The 19,531-nt window shown below is 46.0% G+C and overlaps 1 protein-coding gene across 1 annotated transcript in view; it reads right to left on the reverse strand.

Annotated features, from left to right (window-relative positions):
• The window catches only part of LOC104164948 (dihydropyrimidinase-related protein 2), a 37,521-nt gene that overhangs the window by 954 nt on the left and 17,036 nt on the right, over positions 1–19,531 (reverse strand). The window contains exons 3-12 of the mRNA XM_009704434.1: positions 16,809–16,973; positions 15,620–15,681; positions 14,374–14,454; positions 13,396–13,464; positions 9,112–9,232; positions 5,539–5,695; positions 5,235–5,376; positions 4,843–5,013; positions 1,827–2,006; positions 211–376 (exon numbers count right to left, since the gene is read on the reverse strand). Coding sequence (XP_009702736.1) covers positions 211–376; positions 1,827–2,006; positions 4,843–5,013; positions 5,235–5,376; positions 5,539–5,695; positions 9,112–9,232; positions 13,396–13,464; positions 14,374–14,454; positions 15,620–15,681; positions 16,809–16,973 — 1,314 coding nt within the window. The remainder of the gene's footprint in view (positions 1–210; positions 377–1,826; positions 2,007–4,842; positions 5,014–5,234; positions 5,377–5,538; positions 5,696–9,111; positions 9,233–13,395; positions 13,465–14,373; positions 14,455–15,619; positions 15,682–16,808; positions 16,974–19,531) is intronic.

The raw sequence follows: 19,531 nt of genomic DNA on the forward strand, positions 1-19,531 counted from the left end.
CATTCATGCCACGGCATGAAAATAAGCAGGACTTTATGATAGCTCCTGTACTGCTCTTCTTCCTTCCCAAAGGGATAACCTCCAAGCTAAGAACACCCCACAGTCTCCCTCATTGCCTTCCAATTTCAGCAGAATTAATTCAGAGTATGGGAGTATAAACAAGCCGTGATTTCAAAGCACTAAGTAATTTAGCCCCACAAAAGTATATACCAGACAAGCTGAATCCAGACTGGTGCAGGTTCCTCACGGGTGGGGCCTGCTGTTTGGCAGGAGACGTCTTAGCTGAAGACGCTGGTGTGACGGTCTTCGGTGTCACCGACACTTCGCAGACGGGTCCATCGTAGAGGCCTCGAGGCACACCCCGCAGCTCGGCCAGCTGCAAAACACAGAAGCAGGCAGCCTTCAGGGTCAAAACAGTCTTCAAAACACAACTAAACAGCTGGCCAGATGTTGCTAAGTCGAAGACGCACATTTGAAGATTTGTCTTTGGTAAGAGGATTTGAAAGCATACATCATCTCCTCCGTGCCGATCCTCGGGTGGTAGCGAGTCTCTGAAGCAGCATGGATAAAATGAAATATGCTCTGGACTGCCGTGGCTCCAGCTGGTTGCTACCTGGTGTGAGCAGCCTGCTGAAGACGGCCAGTCTGTCCCCTGCCCCGCAAGTTCTGTCCTTTAATGAGCTCAGCCTACCTGCTGTTGGATTAAAGGCTCCTGACAACTCTCATATGCAACTTATTACTCCACCCCAAAAAGCAAAACAAAGCTGAGACAGAGGCAGGTCTGCATAAAGAGGAGCCAGGCTAGCTTCAGATCACCAGCTTGGGAGCTTTAGATTGGGTTAAATGCAATTATTCCAGTTGAGATGCTGCCCAATTGGATTTATAGGTCAGACATGTATTTCTGTGGGAGACCAGAACACAACAGAAAGCATAGATCTGTGCTCTCTGTGGTGCTAAATTATTTGAGGTTGTAATTTTGATAACTTGCAATTTCTTCAAAAGAACAATTAAGGAAAGATCATTTGCAAGGAATGTGAAGATTACCTATGGTCAGCAGAACTAACCCAGCTCTGGTTTTGTGCAGGAGAGGGCAAAACTTCAAAGATCACAACACTTTTCTCCTCAGAAATCTGACTTCACCTAGAAATAAACTTCTTCAATTCTCAGCCAACTAAGCTGCAGCTGAGTTCAGTGTCATCTTCTCCAACTAAAGGCATATCAAATGGTAGCTTCTGTTTTGAATGGGTGTATTTTACAAAAACACTTTTCCAACAATTTTAGCCCCTTAAAAATAGAAAATTCCCACTTTTAAACAGTCAGTAGGCTGTGCCTGTGACTCACCAGTCACCAGACAAGAGCATCTGATCATATCTGACAGAAGAGAAAGCAGCATAACGTATCTATAACAATAAATTAGAATTAGAAATTGTTGCTGAAAGGTTTGGTACATAAATGCTATCAATAACTTCTCTTGGTACTCCTGTAACAGGAGAAGCCTGCCAGGTTATTTGCAGATTGACTGATGTCCAAACTGGACAGTTCCTGGACACATGCTCTGTCTAGGTGTCCCAAAACAGAGAAGAATCAAAGAGCAGAAAAATAAAATTTGCAGAAAATCCAAGCTCAAGCCAAAGCATACTCCTGCAATGACTCAAGTGAATAGCAAAAATGAAAGAGGAATGAGATAAATATGGCACCTATCCAGGGAGCACTTTCTGTTGCAGAAGTGTGCGTCTGCGAGCCAGGGGACAGCATCTGTTTTCCACCCACTTTAACTCAGGAGTTTCAGTGAGAGAACAAATGTGCATCCAACCATTTATACTCACCCTGCTCCTCGCTTTGATGCGCTTGTAAACGAAGTCAGGGAATGGTTTCCTGGGGATATACCGTCCAGATCCCTCGGTGACATGGAGATTCCCATCCTCCAGCACGATCTTCCCCTGGCTGATAACCACCAGGGGAGACCCACGGCACTCCATGCCCTCAAAGATATTATACTCCAGGGACTAGAACAAACAAAAAAAAGACAACATCAGGCAAACACATTCATCCCAGCAAAGCCTGCTGTGCTTTAATTAGCCATCACCAGTCATGCTAATTGCCAAAATTTTAAGGACAGATGGAAGCAAACTCAACAGCATTTACCTGAGTTGTATATGCTGTGGTTTAACAGAAAGGCTGATCTTTATTATCAATCTAAATTTATGAAGGATTTACTCATGCAAAATTTCCATTGCAACAAGATTCATAAAGAGGAAATACAGTTTCAAAGGAGAATATCTCAAAGTCTACCTGTTTAAATGCATTTAGGTGCCTATCTCTTCTGAATTGCGGGCGATTTATGAGTCAAATAAAGTTTTATCTGAGTTTCACACTAAAAATAATGCTAATTTTGAGAAGTTGTATTTCAAACCAGTCTTTTGGTTGATGGGTCAGGGACCAGGACAATCTTGTTTTACTCTAATGGGATTGCTCATCCTCAATTAACAGGATTGGAAACATTACACCACGGAAAAAAGACAAGTTTTAAAGGAATCACTGGTAAATGTCCCACCCATGAAGCATCCTACCATGAGACGTACTACCACCATGTTATTTGGGGACTGTTACTCTAGTGACCAACTCTGAGACAAATCCAGGTCTTTTTTACTGAGTTAATAAAGGAGTTTGCTCTTGAAGTGTGTTATAAGTATGGGTATGCTTGACTGCAGATTTACAATTAGCTAGAATTGCGGTTAAACTGACACTGAACTGGGTCCAGTCTGAAAAAAAGTTGTGGTGGCAAAGGAGGAGGCTTGGTTAGAAGCTTATGAATTAGGCTGGTTCCAAGAACAACACTATTTCCCCTCCCTAGCTCCTAATGTTTCCTTGCCAGGCAGTGGCAAGAGCAGTGTGAATTCTTGGAAAATATCCGTATGTTGCTCCAGCATTTAAAAAAGCAACAATCATCTGATGCCACATAATCACTACATCTCCCTGTGTCGCAGCAAATGCTCTGCCTGCCTTTCAAAGGGGCTTTTGTTTTACACTTGACCAAACTAGGATGCCTTGACTCTAAAGGCATCACTTGTATCAATTTCTCCTCTAACACAGTGCACAGATGCAGTGTGAGACACAAAAAAAAAATACCCCAACAGGTGTAATGCCAGGTATAGCAGGAGACGCAATGACAGGGGAAGAGGTTAGAGCTGCACATGTAAGAAGAAAAGCTGCCATTTCTTAGACAGCCCTTCAAGCTCTAAACAAACCACTTGAAAACAAGCGCCCTTCACCCTCCACAGTCTTGGCACAACGTAAAGATGCAGCCTTTGGCAAGAGCTGATCATTCAGTGCTGAGGCCTCTTACGTGGTTCAAGAGTTTCAGGGGGATCTGCATCCCTAGCGTATAAAGTATTTCTGAATGGTTGCTTCATTCAGCCTAGCTCAGATCTATGGCAAAATCACGGAGTCAGTCCTGATGGTACTGGAGCATATCCACAAAAGATAAAGTCTCTGAGTTTTATGTTAAAAAAATTTAAAGAGTCCAATTCATTTCCTAAAGACAATAGCCATTAAATGGCGATAACCTTCAAATACTCCATCCAGCAAGCTACTTCCAGCTCTCTGAGCCATTCATAAGCACAAACCCAGGGTCAGACCACTAAATTTGGCACCTAATAACAGTATGGCCCTGGGCTCCCTCCTCTAAGTCATCCTTCTCCAAACTGGAGGTGTGATGAGTCTGGAAGTACCTCTAAGGTGACTGAAGTGACCAGACTTCTGAGTCTGGATGCCTCTGTTAGAAGTTTAAGCACAGGCAGGATGAATCCAGGCCATCTGTGACCAATTCTGACACAGGCTTAAGTCACAGGGAAGTGAACCAAACCTTTAAAAAAAGTTTCTTTGTGAATGTGCCCAGGGATCCAAGTGTGGAAGAAAATTTTGCTCCTTCAGCTCCAGAGTGAATGAAAGCATTCACGGAAAAAAGAACAAGGAGGTTTTTTCCAGGGAAACATTCCATAGGTTCATCGCCAGCAGTGAAACAAGTTGTCAACAAATGCAAACAGTGGTTGCTTTCTCTGAGACAGTGCTCGAATGTCACAGGGAGATTCCAACCAGTCCTTTGCACCGGGACCATTCTGCAGTTTCCCACAGGGTGGGACAGCTTTTTCACTGCAGGAGCCAGGTATAAGATATGGGACACCGCTGTAGGCCACAAGCAAACAGTGCCTTTAACAGAGCCACCACAAAGCTGCAGAATAAATAAAGGGCAAGGTCTGGTTAGCCCAGGTGCTACTTTGTGCCTCCCTGTGCCAACTAACACTGGGATGATCACCAGTAAAATCACGTCTATGACTCCACACACCTGTGCCAGATCAGTACGTGGTGTAAATCCACTCAGACTCATTGATCTGGATCAGATCTCCAGCGAAGGCATTCACGAGCTGACAAGCTCCACCGACCCCAACTAGAAAAGGGGCAGCTCACACTCCCACTGCTAGCAAGCCAGAAAGTCATAAATGACACATTGTGGTAAAAAGCCTTTTGATATTTTAGAAGATTTAAAGAGCTTTCTGTGTGCTCAGATCCAAGCATCCAACACTCAGAAAGAGCAGACAATCTCTTTGCTCCGAGGGTGATCTCTGGGTATTCATGTGATTTCAGATTTGGACTCAATCGTCTTCCCTTCCCTTCTGCTCACACAAGTGAGCTGTACTGGGTGTAAGACAAGAGAGGGCTTGGGGCATCGAGAAAACAAAGCCCTGAGCTGTCAGGAGCTCTAGTTCTTGGCAGCACAGTCTGGCATTGAAGGAAGAGAGGAGGAAGTGAGCAGCAGAGCTCACATCGTGGAAAACTCCTTACTATGTTATGAGTCTTGGCAGAGATTGTCTTGACACTGTCAGGATCCCAGATAACCAGGTCAGCATCCGAGCCCACTGCAATACGGCCCTTCCGCGGGTACAGGTTAAAGATTTTAGCTGCATTTGTGCTGGTCACAGCCACAAACTGGTTCTCATCCATCTTGCCAGTCACCTAGGGAAAGACAAAAGGAGTCACTGCATTAGCCAGGTGGGCACCACTCTGAAAAGCAAACAGCTGACAGCACAGCAGATTCCCAGTGATCTCTATAGGGGCAAAAACCTCAAGCAGAACCACCATAATAAGCATCTGGGGGGAGATAATAACACACTGCTGCAGCTCTTTCAGCTCTGAACGTCAAGTTGCAGCCTAAGCCTGTGACACGTGTGACATACCACAGCCTTATCCCAGATGATGGACATCCTCTCTTCAGTCCCATTGGTTCCTTCAGGGATCAGGGTAAAGTTGTCCTTCCCAACAGCTTTCTGAGCAGTGTTGAAGGTGCAGTGAGCACTGCCAGTAACTTGGAGGTCTCCACTGGAAAAGACAATTATGGGTATTTAAGATATTTTCTTGTCACAGGTTTACTCCCAAAGGTAAAACAGCCCTTTGATTGCTGGCAACAACAGCTAGTATTTTTATCACGCACTTGTCTCATGATGAAGCACATGTTGTATGAACACAAAGAGCTCTACTCACCAGGACAGTAGCGAGTTGAGAAAATCAGGAGTGGTTGGGTCAGGACTCAGTGGTGGGGAAGTAACAAAAGCTGCTGCCTTAGCCCAATTCTTGCTCCAGTAATGAGATCCATCGGTACCCAAGCTGGCTGTGATGGGCTCTCCATACACCACAGTGCCTACAGGACAGGAATACAGACAAATCCACTGTGAGTACCAAGCAACATCCATCGCCAGCCTGGCTTCCAGGCATAAAGCATCCTTCTGAAAAAGGACAAGTTGGGTAAATTATGCCAGCATTGCATGCTGCAGGGTTTCTTGGTACCTCCACTTAAGTATGTGATCACAGAGACAATACTGGATTGAATTCACTGCCCTGCATAACCAGATGATCAGACATCATTAAACTCCTGGCCTGTTCAATGCTCCTCGGAAATTGTGTTACATTTCTAGGGACATGTTTTCAGAAGCAAACTCTTAATTTTACATGCCTATCTTGAGATCTCTAAGGAAACACTGACCATTTTCCAAAAATCAGTCCCTCAGACTAAATATCCAAACAAGTAAATACCTGAGTTAATAATAAAGATAGTGTTACTGGTAAGAGCTTGGAGCAGCAAAATGCGCATGATGCCTTTACACAATTGCTGGCACTGATTAGTTGTGCTTGAAAGGGTTACTGCAAAGATCCATCGTATTGTATCCTGGGCCAAGAACCTAAGGAAAGAGGCTGAGGGGAACTGTAAGAACGTGAAGAGATCTAGTCTGATCTAGAAGGGATGTGGAAGAAAAAGAATGAAAAAAAATAACACCTGCAATATTTTTATAAACGTGTATATATTAAAGATACAACAAAGCCGGGTCTCTTGGAGCAGGCTCTGTGCATAAATCAGATAAGAGAAAACTCCTATCAGGAAAGTTTTCTGCCTAGAGAAAGCCCATCACAGAGGAAGCATTGGTGTTTCTGGTTCACAAATGCAGCTCAGGGAAACAGTGATTCCCCCAAGGGTACATGGTAAATCTGTGGCAGAACTAGGAAATTAAATTGGATCTTCTGACTCTCTGTCCAGTGCACTAACCACCAGTGCATCCTTCCTCTTCATTAACATTTTTGGAACCACATGAAGGAACAGCGGATCCTTAAGGCCACAATACTTGCAGGCTGGAATGCACCAGCAACATCTGCACACCAAGCAGATGCAAGATGCTGCAACTTCAAAAGTGGTGCAAGCTGGTAGCCCCACAGATCTGCTCACCAAATGCAACCTTCCTGAAATATCTGTTAAGTGCCTATCCATCTGGCTTCTGAGCCCAGATACTTCATGTATTTCTATCTGCCTGCAAAAGATGTGGGTAGATAAAATACTAACCTTAAACACTTCAATCAGAAAACTAGCAAAGGCAACCCCAGAATTGGTCAGCAGAGTCCTGCACACCTCACCGTGCAGAGCAAAAAACCATGATCTTTCTTTCACCTTATCATCTGAGCTACTGTTATGTCTACAGGCTCTCAAGCTAGCTGGGAAACTCCGCATTAGCTGATGCAGAACGATGCATTAACTGGCTTCATGCTGCTTCCAGGACCACACTGAATCAGGAGGTGCAGGACCAGCCTTTGTCAGAGGGGATCCACCAGCAGAGGAAGAGGCCGTCTGACATCACTTGCCACAAATAGGGTTATGAAATCAGAACAAGGCAAAACACACGCTGGCTATTAAAGGGAGGCCTGTTGTGGGCCAACACACTGGGAGGATTGTTCTGCAGGGAGCAATGTTTTGAGCTCCCAGATCTGCCAACGACAGAGTCTGCAGGGAATCTCCTCCATACAAATGGCACTGGGAACATCTGGCTTTAAACAACATTCGTTCTTTTCCATTTAGCAAATCAATTCTGTTTTGTTTTCGCCTTGGAGAGCCTTCAGTTATGTTTCCTCTGTTGCCTGGGAGGGCAAAGCTAGTGTGTGTGGCCCTCCTGGGTTACCCAGTTGGGTAACTGCACAGCATTTAAACTGAATTAATTAAAATAAAGGAACAAAGAATGGCGTGCTATTTATACCCCAAATTCTCCTTATAAGGAGAAAACACAATCTGAATGAAAACTTCGTGTGCTAGTTCACTCAGGAGGCTAAGTGCAGTGAGCTCTGTGGTTCATTCATCTGGGACAATCCCAGCACCTTTCACAGGCAAGGCAACATCCACCCAAGTCAGGTGGTGTTGTCCGGCTTCTGCAATATAAGTGTATGGTCCCTCATCCCAATGCCCGTCTCTACCTGCCAGCTAGTGGTCTCAGGGGACAGCGAGCATAGCAAGAAGGTGTTTTTGTTGATGCTCCATCTCTGTAGTGCATGTGTCTTCAGTACTTTATCTAGAAAAAGGAAGGGATGCTTCCCTGGCTTCGAGGACCGAGTTGTAAAACGACATCAAGTCGTTTTCTGGGGTAATGCAACAGGCAGCCACTTTGCCTTGTCAACACATCTTCTCATTTCAGTGTGATCTCCTCTAATGGAGCTAGGAGAGGAAGGTTTATCCCAAACAGCTTGAGCTGCTTCCATGCCACGAACAGAAAGAGATGTCTTGGAAACCAGTCCTCCTTACCAACTCTGAACTCGTTTAACAGGAATCATGGGATCAAAACACTTCTGAGCCAACACACAAACACAAATCTGTTTGCTGCGGTAGGAAATTAGCCCTTCTCGCACCAAACACCCAGATGGAAAGTGATGTCATCTGTATATCCATTCAGGCTTATTTAGACTGCATAAAATTAAATCCAACCCTTCTGAGGAAAGAAGGGGGAAAATCATCCCTCCTGCTTACTCACCCACCCAGAGCCGCTTTAAATAGAAATGAAGGGCTCAGTCACAGAATAAAGGCGGGAGACAGGCACTCGCTGTGCTTTGCAACCCTTGCTCCTTGGGGGCAAGACAGCAGGGTCAAGACTCGGGAGAAGCTACTGCATCACTCAGATGTAGCATCCTCAGGCAGAGTTATCAGAAGCGACTGCAATTCCCAGCCTAACCCAGACTACCGGATGCCAATTCCTGTTTGGATGTCAGGCTGTGAGTTACAGCACATGAGGAGTATCTATTTCACAAGCAAGGAGCACAGTGCATAGCTGGAATCGGTAGCCTCTTTGGCTACTCCAACTAAATCCAACACAGCTTGTGAGTCAAGACCTCCATGAGGACTCTTGGAATCACTTCTGACCCCAAGAAGCAGCTCAGCAGAAAGCACCAAGGAAAGACCGCGGCAGCTGGAAGGAGGACACAGCTTGCAATCTCCAGGGGGATTCATCAAATGGAGAAAGCATGGAAATACTCTACAGTAACATGAAGGCACATGGCTCAATGTGGTAGGATGAGTGTGAAGAAAGAGGCTCTAGGCTGAACAGAAGAAACAGCTCCTGGCACTGATACGGCCACTGAATACTTGTCTGCGGGACATGGGACAGAAGCAGTTGCTTAGGACCTTATAAAAAACAGCCTGGACGGTAACGCTGGAAAAAGAAACCTTTCCTGTAGGGATGAAGCGTATGTTGGCAAGGACTCGAACTGCATGAGCTAATAGGGCACTTCCATCCAAGGGAAATAACTTACCCTTTTTCCTGGCTTGAGCAATGACATCAGCGGCACTTTTGCTCATCACCTTGGTGATATAAAGGGGGCAGTTGGTTTGGTTGGCGATGGTTATTGCCCGGTTCACAGCCTCTGCCTCCACCTGAGAAACAAAGTCAGTAGCAAGTTAGTAAAATCCCACATGTTAGCATATCCCATTCACCTTCAGAGCGTCACAGCCTCTGCTTTCACGGGAAAACAGGGTGTGCAGGGCCAAGATGACAGAATTTCCACCTCTCTAATTCTGAGCCAGAAAAATGTCCATTGTAATCACGATAATTAAAATGACATCAAGCGGTAGTCCTCTCTCATTACTACCTTTTCTCCCAGGCTGCTTCAAAGTTTCTCTGCAAGCAGACTAAGTCCTAAAACAACACTCCAGGTGCTCAAGGTCAGAATGATTAAGCCCCTTCTTTAACCTAGACAAAAATAAGCAACTAAATGTTGACTCAACAAAACTATTCATGTTCCAGCCCACGCGGAAGAGAGATGCTGTAGCCGCATACTCTGGTAAGCCACGTTTGCAAACAAGCCTCCTAAATTGTACCCTCCACTACAATATCTGGCTTTGGATCTGACAGAGTGTGAACTACCCCATAAATCAACTACGTTTTCTTGCATGTGTAGAGAGATAACCTCAGCAAGATTGAGGGTCCCTTTACAACTGCTGCCTCAGAATGAACATCATCACTCTGCAGACTTTTACGGATCACACATCCTAATCAAAGCAGTCCAGATGACAGATTTAACAGCAGGGTAATGCTCATAGTGCCTACTACCATGGAGAACTGAGCCTGCAATACCACAGATGTTTTCCAAGCAAACAGAGGAAACTGAAACCCAGAGCAATCAGCCACCTGATTCCCAAACGCAAGGGGCTACCAGCACCTCCCACGGACTCCAGTGGGACCGGCACACCCTCAGCACTTCTGAAAATCTGCTCTACAGTGACTTATCGCAGGCCAAGCGCCGCAAATCATCAGTCCCAGAATCAGGACACATTGAGTGCTGGCTCCTAGCACTGTGCTTGGTCCATCAGAAGTACCTGAGATCGGGGACCCATCAGCTTAGGAACCTGTGTATTCCCCAGACTGATGGCCAAGTGCCCAGAACAGCTCTGCTCACTGACGAAGACACCACTTGTAACACTGCTCTGCTGGCAGCTGGACTGCTCAAGAAAAACGACACGACAACAGCTGGGACTTTTTAGAAGAAAAGCAGCCCCCCAGACCCAGTAGGTTGGTCTCCAGTGCCAAAAGGGTTAAAGCTCATGCCAGGGCTTGGGACTAACCCTCCCCAGGCAGGCTGATGTACAGAAGGGGACGTTTTCTGGCCCAGCTGCCCCACGCAAATGGAAAAGGCTGCAAGGACGGGTGTTTATTCCAGGACATTTGACTCAAGCATGCCACAGCCAGCAGCACTTGCAGGGAAGACAGAGGCTGAAAGGAAGAGCCAAAAAAAGCATACGTGTCCCTCCTGAGAGACAAGGAGAGGACTCAGATGGGCCGATGCTGCCAGGCAATGGCATCGGTTCGCAAACTGCCCATTTAAAGCAGGCCTGCGCACAGCTCTGTCACTGCATCACCTGGAAGTCACGTTTCCACGCTGCGCTTTAGTTTCCCCAGTTGTGAAGCAGGGATAAGACAACACGCACCTCTGGACTTTTGACCAAAAGGCATTTGAGCAACTGCTAAGCAGGAAGAGAATACTTTCTGCACAGAAGAGAATCATGCTGCTGAATTCATGCCTTGTGCCCAGATGCTATGGTGACAGGCACAAAACAATAACCCAAGGACTAGGCTAAAAGGGAATGTTTGCAATTACCAGTATGCATTAGAAGCCCTAGCACAGCAGTTCTCTTGGAAAAAAAAAAAAAAAAAAAGACAGACATTTCCTGGAGCACTTGGCCTGCTTGTGCTTTTAGCGTTTTTGTGGCTAAAATAAAAACAAAAAATGATGGATTGCTCCAAAAAGTCATCGCAGAGTGATCTGAGCTATGAGGGGGAGAGTTTTCCAGAAAGTGATGGGTGATGCTGACTTGGGACGGTGGTGTCTTAAGGCTCCCTTTTCTGGCTGGAACAATGTGCTGAATAACGTCACCTTGGCTCAACCCAGGTTACTGAGGTGAGCAAGCTGAACCCATGAGTCAGCAGTGAAACTTAAGCCTTAGTTCATGTCTTCTGCTCAACCTGGTAATTCAGAAGATGTGTACGCTCCAAGACACAAACACACATGGCCAGACCCTGAATGCTTCACTCTGACCTAAGTCTCACTCAGTTGAGTGGGAGTTTTGATTTAATAAATGTTTCAGACTTGTTCAACAACTCCTGCTAGTTTGCTGTAGATGGAGGTCTGAATTAAGCAGCTCTTCGGTAAGATGACAACCATCATAAAGTCCTTAGGACAGGCTTTACACTCCATATGGGGCAGCGTGAAAAGCCAATTCTACTGTTAAGAGCACCCCAGAGGGATAAAAGAAACATCCACTCCTACTGAAGTCAACAGGAATTACAGATCTGCTGCCACCCTCAGAATCTGGCCTTTATCATCAGCCAGCTTAGAGGGAGTTGTATGTTTTTAAAAACACAAAGTTACTCCCGCGTTGGAGAAAAGGAGGGGAGGGAACCAGATGACATCGCTTCCTGTTCTGTTTCCTATGACTTTCAAGGAGGAGAATTTTGGACCAAATGTTTCCGCGCTGGGCAGACAGCACAGCTGAGTTCAGCTGCACAGAGGCTGCCCCGTGACATTGGGAAGAGGCTTTACTGATCCTCATTTGAGGCAGCCACGTGTCCTCAGGCAGACTTCCGTGCTGTACTGAGAAGGAACACATTTCTGCACAGATGGAACAAACCAACCAAGCCAGGGAACCACACAGTTCACACTTTAAAGCTCCTGCTGCACTAAGGATGAGCTTTGAAGTAGCCAGACAAGACTTGGCTAGTTTGATGGCCAGATCCTTTAAGGTAAGGAGCAGCCTTCCTTTGAAGTCAACAAAAGTTGAGGGGTGCTCCACAGATAAGCCCCAAGTGTCATGTCAGCATCTGTTCCTGCTCTCCTGATGCAAGCCAAAAAATATGTTTTTTAAAAAAAAAAAAAAGGGCAGGGGTGGGTGAGTGGAAAGCTCAGTGCAAGTGTTTGCTCACAACTTTTAGGAAGCAAAAAATCCCAGCTCCCAGAGCCAAACACAAATTCCGTGAGGATTCACATACTGACCAAGTCAAGCCTTTTTTTTTTTCCTTTTCTGCGTGAAGTAACTGAATGATTTATATTCCTACTGAAATGTCTCTGGATGCTGCTTGTCTGAACCAAGGGAAGGAAATAGAGAGGGAGCATCAGGGGCACGTGTGGATGATCTCACACACCCAGCTTCCAGCTGCCACATCTGGCAGTGAGCAAAGCCCCAATATCTTGGGGGAACAAAAAGAACTGCTTGTACGTAACAGATGGACTTCACAAACCCAGAATGCCACGGTGAGACGTCTAGCTTAGAGATACTGCAAGACTGGAAACAAAGAACGCAATGGGAACCAACCTGAAAAGCAAAGCTTTACGGTTCGTTCTTACTCTTGAGATATATTTTGAAGACTGAGAGGGAGTGAGAGGGATTGGGGTGCTTGACCCTAGAGAAATCAATGGGGACATATGGAGGTTAACTACATTAAAGTGCTGGGCTAAGATCTGAGAACTGGTTCCCCTCTCTGGTACGTACTTGCCGTGCCCTCAGCAAACCACTTAGTCTGTTGGTGTAAAAAAATCCACCATCAGTAAAATGTTCATCAAATGATCAAATACTATGGCAATGGAAGCTATGCAAGTGCCTAAGACAGAACGTCAGGATCCTGACAGATCATAGGCTCTGTGGTTTAAACACATCTCACTTCACTTTAGATACCTGATGTGTAAGCAGAGCCTTTACAGACTATCTCCAATAACTAACAGAAAGAGATGAGCTTTTCCAGAGGGTGAATCTAATCTTAGGCTGGATGAATTATTCCCTGGAGATGTCCCTTTCTTGAGTACAAAGCTGAGGGGGTTCCTCAATTCCTCATAAGTACCCACAGCAGTTAGTGTCTAGAAGGGACTAGTCAACTAGTTAGTCCCTACAGGTGTCTTCGTCTCTTCCCTTACCCCATGCAGCAACAATGTTTACAGCCAGGATGAAATCATGTTCCCAGCCACATTCATCCCAATATGAAGTACTTGATGGCAGTGCAGAAATGCTATAAATCGGGGGAATAAATGGAAAGGCAGTAAAGTCCTCACCTCTTCAGGTCTGCTCAACACATGCCCTTCAGGGCCTGTGATCCCCAGCTCCAGGATCCTTTGCTGCTCCTAAGGCAAACAGAAAAAAGAGCAGGCAAAAAGATTTAAAGCAACACACATTTTTCGTTGCAGCAAACACAGCTGTTTGAAAGAGGTACAAGTGAGATCCTAGGCATCTGTGCTAGCTAATAATGACACGGGGCTTTACATAAGTGCCTTAGAACAAGAGTCCTGTCCAACTCCCCTTGCTGAGAATAACCAGAGCTCACAAAACCCTTGCTGATTTGTTAGCAGGAGGTCAGGGAAACCTTTTGTTTTGATTTTCTTCACACTGGGTTCATAGCCCCTCAACTTTCACTGCTCATTTGTGTCTGTAAAATAATCTCCAAGATGTGGCAAAACGGTACCTCATGAAAAAAAAATCATCCTGCACCTGCAGGCGACTGGGCTCAAAGGCTCAGCTGGGCCCTTCCCCAGTCAGACAACGCAGAAACCCTCTGCAACACCAAGTTTGCATGCTTGAGCCATAATGTATAAAATGAGGTGGAGATCAGATTAAATCCAAATATATTATTACTAACATTTCTTCTTTGTTGCTGTTTAAAGGATGAACAGATCCCAAGCATCAGCATCTCGGGTATCGTATGAAGCTATTTCCCTTCCCACCCCCCCAGTCTTAGTTACCACAGAACATGTTATTGTACACAGCGACAGTCACACCCAGACACAGTCTTTCACTTACGGGGAGAACGGCAGAGATGGCCGATACCCACCACAAACTGAAACCTGCCATGTAAACCTGCCTTAGCAGTGGCAATGAAGGGGATAAGATTTGATGTACAGCTCTGCTTGCATCATTGACAGAGCTATGCCATGCTTTTAAAAGTCTTGGTCATTTTCTGTTTTCAAGAAGGAACTCGAGTTTAAATCCCTCCCAGCATTTTGAAGTTAATAATCCGCAGAATAAACATAACATACCTCAGCAATGATGTCACCATTCTCAGCATGCACTTGAGCTGTCGCGCCAATATCCCGGATTACACTCAGGACCTCATATATCTGGAAGACAGAGAACATACATTACAATACACCCTAAGTGTACACTCAGGTATACACCTATTATAACGTATACGCTCCAGGCTCCTTCAGCATACAGAAATTTGCAGAATGGAAAAGAGAAAGAGAAGCATTAAGAAATATAAGATGTGGTTGCTGGACAGATATGATCCATTTTCCTGCCTATAGCTGAATTTCCCAATCTGTACAGTCGGATGCTACTGATATGGCAAAGAAGTACTACTCAAAAGCCAGGTTTGGCACATTTACCACACTGGAGGAAGAAACAGCAGCTGCACAAGCCTACATCGGGAGTGATTTTGGTGAGCTCACAGAGTTGTACCTGTTTCATGCCTTCATTTACTGGTGCCTGGCACAAAAAAACACCCTTACATTTGATTTTCACAGAGAACCTGCACCCACCTCTCTCACTGCCTGGGATAGGGGCAGTGTGATTTCCCACTCCAGACACCAGTTTGAGAGGGCTTAGGTTGAGTAACCCACAACCGACGCTGGCTCCGTCAGTGGTCACTCATTAAAATGCTTACCAGAGTCCTTAGAGATAACAGTCATACACCGCTGCCTCCCACACTGTTCCAAGTGACTCCCAGGCATTCCTCTCCTCCCACCATGTTTAGAAATATAAACTGCCCATCTCAACGCTTAAATGTACCCAAACGTATCCACCACAATAGCAAACAGGAGGGCAATTCCTTTTTAAGGTGCCAGCGATTCTAACGCTAAAGCCAGAAACCGACTTCTGGACCAGGATCAGTTTCAGCTTATAAACACACAGAGTAGTTCTGCCAGAGGTCTCACTGTCCTGCCCCGCACCCAGGCATAAAGCAGCAATTTATAAAACTGCCACTGCTTCCACACAGAAGACGACGCAATAAAACCTTAGATCTCTCAAAATGAGGGTTTTGCCATTGCTTTCCCCAGTCAAGCCTTTCAGGGTTTGCTGTTGATGTTTGGGGGTTTTTTTTAATAAAAAAATAATCTTCCAACCAGAGCTCGGGGTAATGTTGCAAGTCTTGGGTACCACTCTGCATACAAAGATTGAAACCAGGAGAGAGTGTCAGATCCCAGTGCACTGAGTTTGAACCCTTATATGTGACTGATGCACAGCTTGCAGTGACAGAAGCACGTGAACATCACGCCTTCCTACCTGAGAATCAGTTAGCTGAAAGCGATCTTTGAAAGCCATGTAAACCAAGAAGGAGTTCACACCTGGTAGAAAGAGAGCAAAGGAGTTATCTTCGACGTACAAATCGCATGCACAGACAAAGCTACGAAACACGCGGTTTCTCGTAGAGAGAAGATGTCCCCCTCAATCAGCCCCCCAGCAAGCAGTAACGATGGGTAGACAAATAAATTGCTTTAATCTGCTGTGAAATGTGTACACACATGCGCGCGCACACAGACACAGGCACTCTTGACAGATCACGGCGTAAAGCCAAGATCTCCTCAGCCATGTGGTATTTATTAACACAACTGATGAGAACGGAGGAGCCTGCACTCCAGCCATGGGGACAGCTCAACCCCTAGGCTTCCACTCGAACGTTGAAATAAGAACACTTCTGTGGATTCAGCACTGTAGGAGGTTGAGTAAAAAATATAAGCAAAATGCATCACACACAAAAGCAGAGACTGGGTCTGGCTGCCTGATCCCTGACTCCCTCCTGCGAGAGTGATGGGAAGTCTGCAAGCATGCCCTCCTCCGCTGCGTTCGTACGGACCAGGACACAGGGAGTGCTCCGAAGTTGGCTTTCCCTCTCCTGCCTTCCCAACCAGCAAAAGCTCTCACCCAGCACGTGTGGGAAAGCACTCATTAGGATGTAAAAGGCTGGGTTTTTTAAGCTACAAACAGGATGGAAAATTACTCTAGCCTAAGGATGAAACATCAAGGAAATTAAAGAGGGGAAAAACCTATGAGGTCATTTTATTCATCTCTTCTCCACTTTTGGCAACCAGCACTGGGTTGTTCCTTCTGGGTCTGATTCTTCCCTTGTTTACAACAGTTGAATGGCTGAAGCTATCACCTACCTGCACTAACGAAAATCAAAGGGCCTCCACTGAACAAAGGTGCTTCTCTGCATGGCAGCAACAAGAGATTCAGCTCTGCAAAAGCAACACTCACCCACCTAACACACTGCAGGGACACCAGTGTGTACCATCCCCCTGAGCACTCTACAACAGCGACCATCCAAACCTTCAGAGGAAGCCAGAATGGGCCAAGTTAATGTCAGGGCCCAAAACAGTTTTACTGGGATGTAAGAGTGAAATATTGCACAAGAGCCAGTCCTAAAAAATAAGGAGGGGAAAGGCTTCCCTGAACTGTCATTAACTGAACTTACCATGATCTTTAACCAGAGCTTCCATCTCCTCCTGGACGCCTTTATGCCACTCGGTGATATCCACATGCAGAGAGTAGTCGCAGCAGGATTTGCTGTCTGCCCATTCTCGCCACTGGTCGAACGCAGTCAGCAAACTGGTCCCTGGCTCAGGAACGACGTGATCAACTGGGAAAGACAACCAAAGCACTGGTGAATGGCGGGCGCAGTAGCTTTCCTGGATGTCCAAGATAGAATGCATGCTTTACAGATGCTGCCACAAAAATGAGACATCTCCTTCCCCTTAAAAAGTTTTAAAGAGTTGGTTTCTCAAGTCTTGCATCCAAGAATGCAGCCAGGAAGCCGAGTTCAGAGCAGAAGCTGAAGGAAATAGTTCAATTACTACGTTACTACAGCCTGTTTACTGCAATTGTTTGTGAATGGAGTAAATGAAACTCCTAGGGCAGCAAACACAAACCACTGCAGAGAGCTCTATAAACACCGCTCCCCTATTTGGTGACAAATAAACAACCACACAGGCAAGACCCCCTGTGAGCATCAGTCAGCAGCTTTCAGTACTCTGCACGTCATCTTCAAGCAGTGCCTTTGTCTGTGTCTCTGGATGTGCTAGAAAAGGTGTCCAAGGATTGCAAAGATGTACTGCTGCTGGCAATTACGCAGTGACAACCAAGGACTTCACGCATGGACCAGAGCTGCTTTGGGCTACGCGTCCCAACAAGAGCACCCTCCAGAGCCGGCGTACAAGTGAGGACTGGAAGAAGCAGGACCAACAGAGTCTGTCGTGGCTGGAGAGACCCTCTCCTGACAACAAGATGGTCCTGCTTGCCTCTGGCATCGGCTCAGTCTGATCCTCGTTCTAGCCTAACGTATCAGGTCCAGCAGCAACCGGGTTCATAGGCAGCTACAGGATACTCCACCAGTGCTACAGGTGCAGAACAGCCTCAAAGGGCAACAAAAGAGATTTGGATCGGAAGGTTTTAGTGTTCCTCCCAATAATGTGACTAGCATTTGAATTTTTATTTGAACGCACAGGATCTCTAAGATCTTCACCAGACACAGTGAACCAGAAGAAGCAAGTCAGCATCTCGGAAACCGAACTGCTGCTGAGAGAGTAGGAAAAGCCTGTGGGACTTCAGGGGTCACAAACTGGGCAGGCACTGCCCACAGGAGGAGAGCGCCCTGGCTTGATTTTACATCAAATATCACAAAAAAAATAAAAAGTTGCTTCAATTATCAGCAGAGAAATTCAAGCGGTTTATTTTTAACTTTACTGGTGAGTATCTGGGCTGCCATCAGCTCAGCAGTTAGCTCTAAATCACAACGGGGATAAGAGACAAAGTCCTTGGACCCCGCTCGCTCTCGGCGAAGTACAAAGCTTTGCTTCAGCCCCACGCAGACACATCAGCCTAGATTTACTGGTTTTGCACTGCCTTAAGAACTAGATTTACACCAGGAGCTCTCAACCTGCTGTAAAAGCAGCAGAGCTCTCCCGAACGACTCACAAGCTTCAGCCACCCAAGTCGGTAATGACATCTCCAATGCTTGAGATGTGCAAACACTGCAGAAAGCCGAGAGGGCTACCAAAACAACCACCCTTCCCGCAAAGCTCTGCCCACCCTCTCTCCCTTTTGCAAAGGTGACTACCTGACAGGTAGCAAAACAGCAGTTAAAATATTTGTGCCTTTCCAAAAGGCTGGTGTTTGCCCCTCGAAGTATCACGCTGGCCTGCAAAGGGAAGGATGCGATGTACGGTTCTTTGCTGATACATCGGCAGTACGGCCGCAGCTTTGGGCAGCAGTGGCTCAGGGGTTCAGGAGTGGCCGGTGGTCTTCAGCTGCTCAAACAGCGGTGTCCTGCTCAGCAGAGAAATCTGTGCTATGAGCGAAAGCCCTGAAATTTGCCTGGTGATGGGCATCAGATCAAGGATATGCTTTTCACCACCCTCAAGAAAAGCAATCCAAATTTAACCAAATGATAAACTGTCCTGTTTTTTCAAAAAATCATCCAATTTCTGTTCCATGATCTCCTCCTCCCCAGTGGTCAGAAACCTTCCACTAACTTCCAGACTGAATTGTTTCTTGGCCAGTACGCAGCCCCTTGTCACTCTGCCAAAGTTAATCTTTAGCCTAAGTACTATGAACAACAAGGAGAAAAATAACATTCTCTCTGCGTTACCAACGGGATACAGAGAAAACCCAGGTTTTCACAAATGGCCAGTGCCTTAACACAAGAGCTGTCTTCCTCAGCCCACTGACTAATTAAAAAGCCAAAAAAGCCCATTTAATCTCTAACACATCACAGTAATAAATCCATCTCTACTTAAGACGAAAGCTGCCCTAAGAGCTCTATCAACCCCAAGATGATACATGGCTTACGGGCATTAGGGAATTCTGCCTGGAGGCACCAAGGGGTTAACACAGTGGAGTCTTCACAGCCCAGCACGGAGCCCCTAGGAATGACTCTGGTGTCGAGGACCAGAGCTTTATCACCACCTTATTTCATGCGCTGCCCAAGTATGACTAATGGGAGTTTGTGGAGGGAGTGGGAGAGGGGGTAAGGGAGCTCTATCAGATCTCTGACAAAGTCAAACCACAGCTGGTTACAATAAGGATAAGGGATGGAGTTATTGGTGCATATATGCATGAAAGTCAGCTATGGGGATTAGGAATATCTCATATGGAGGCTGCGCTGCTGACACATCTCATAGCAGCTCCCTTGAGCTCACC

The sequence above is a fragment of the Cariama cristata genome, unplaced genomic scaffold, assembly GCF_000690535.1.
Source record: "Cariama cristata isolate BGI_N322 unplaced genomic scaffold, ASM69053v1 scaffold22837, whole genome shotgun sequence".
NCBI lineage: Eukaryota > Metazoa > Chordata > Aves > Cariamiformes > Cariamidae > Cariama > Cariama cristata.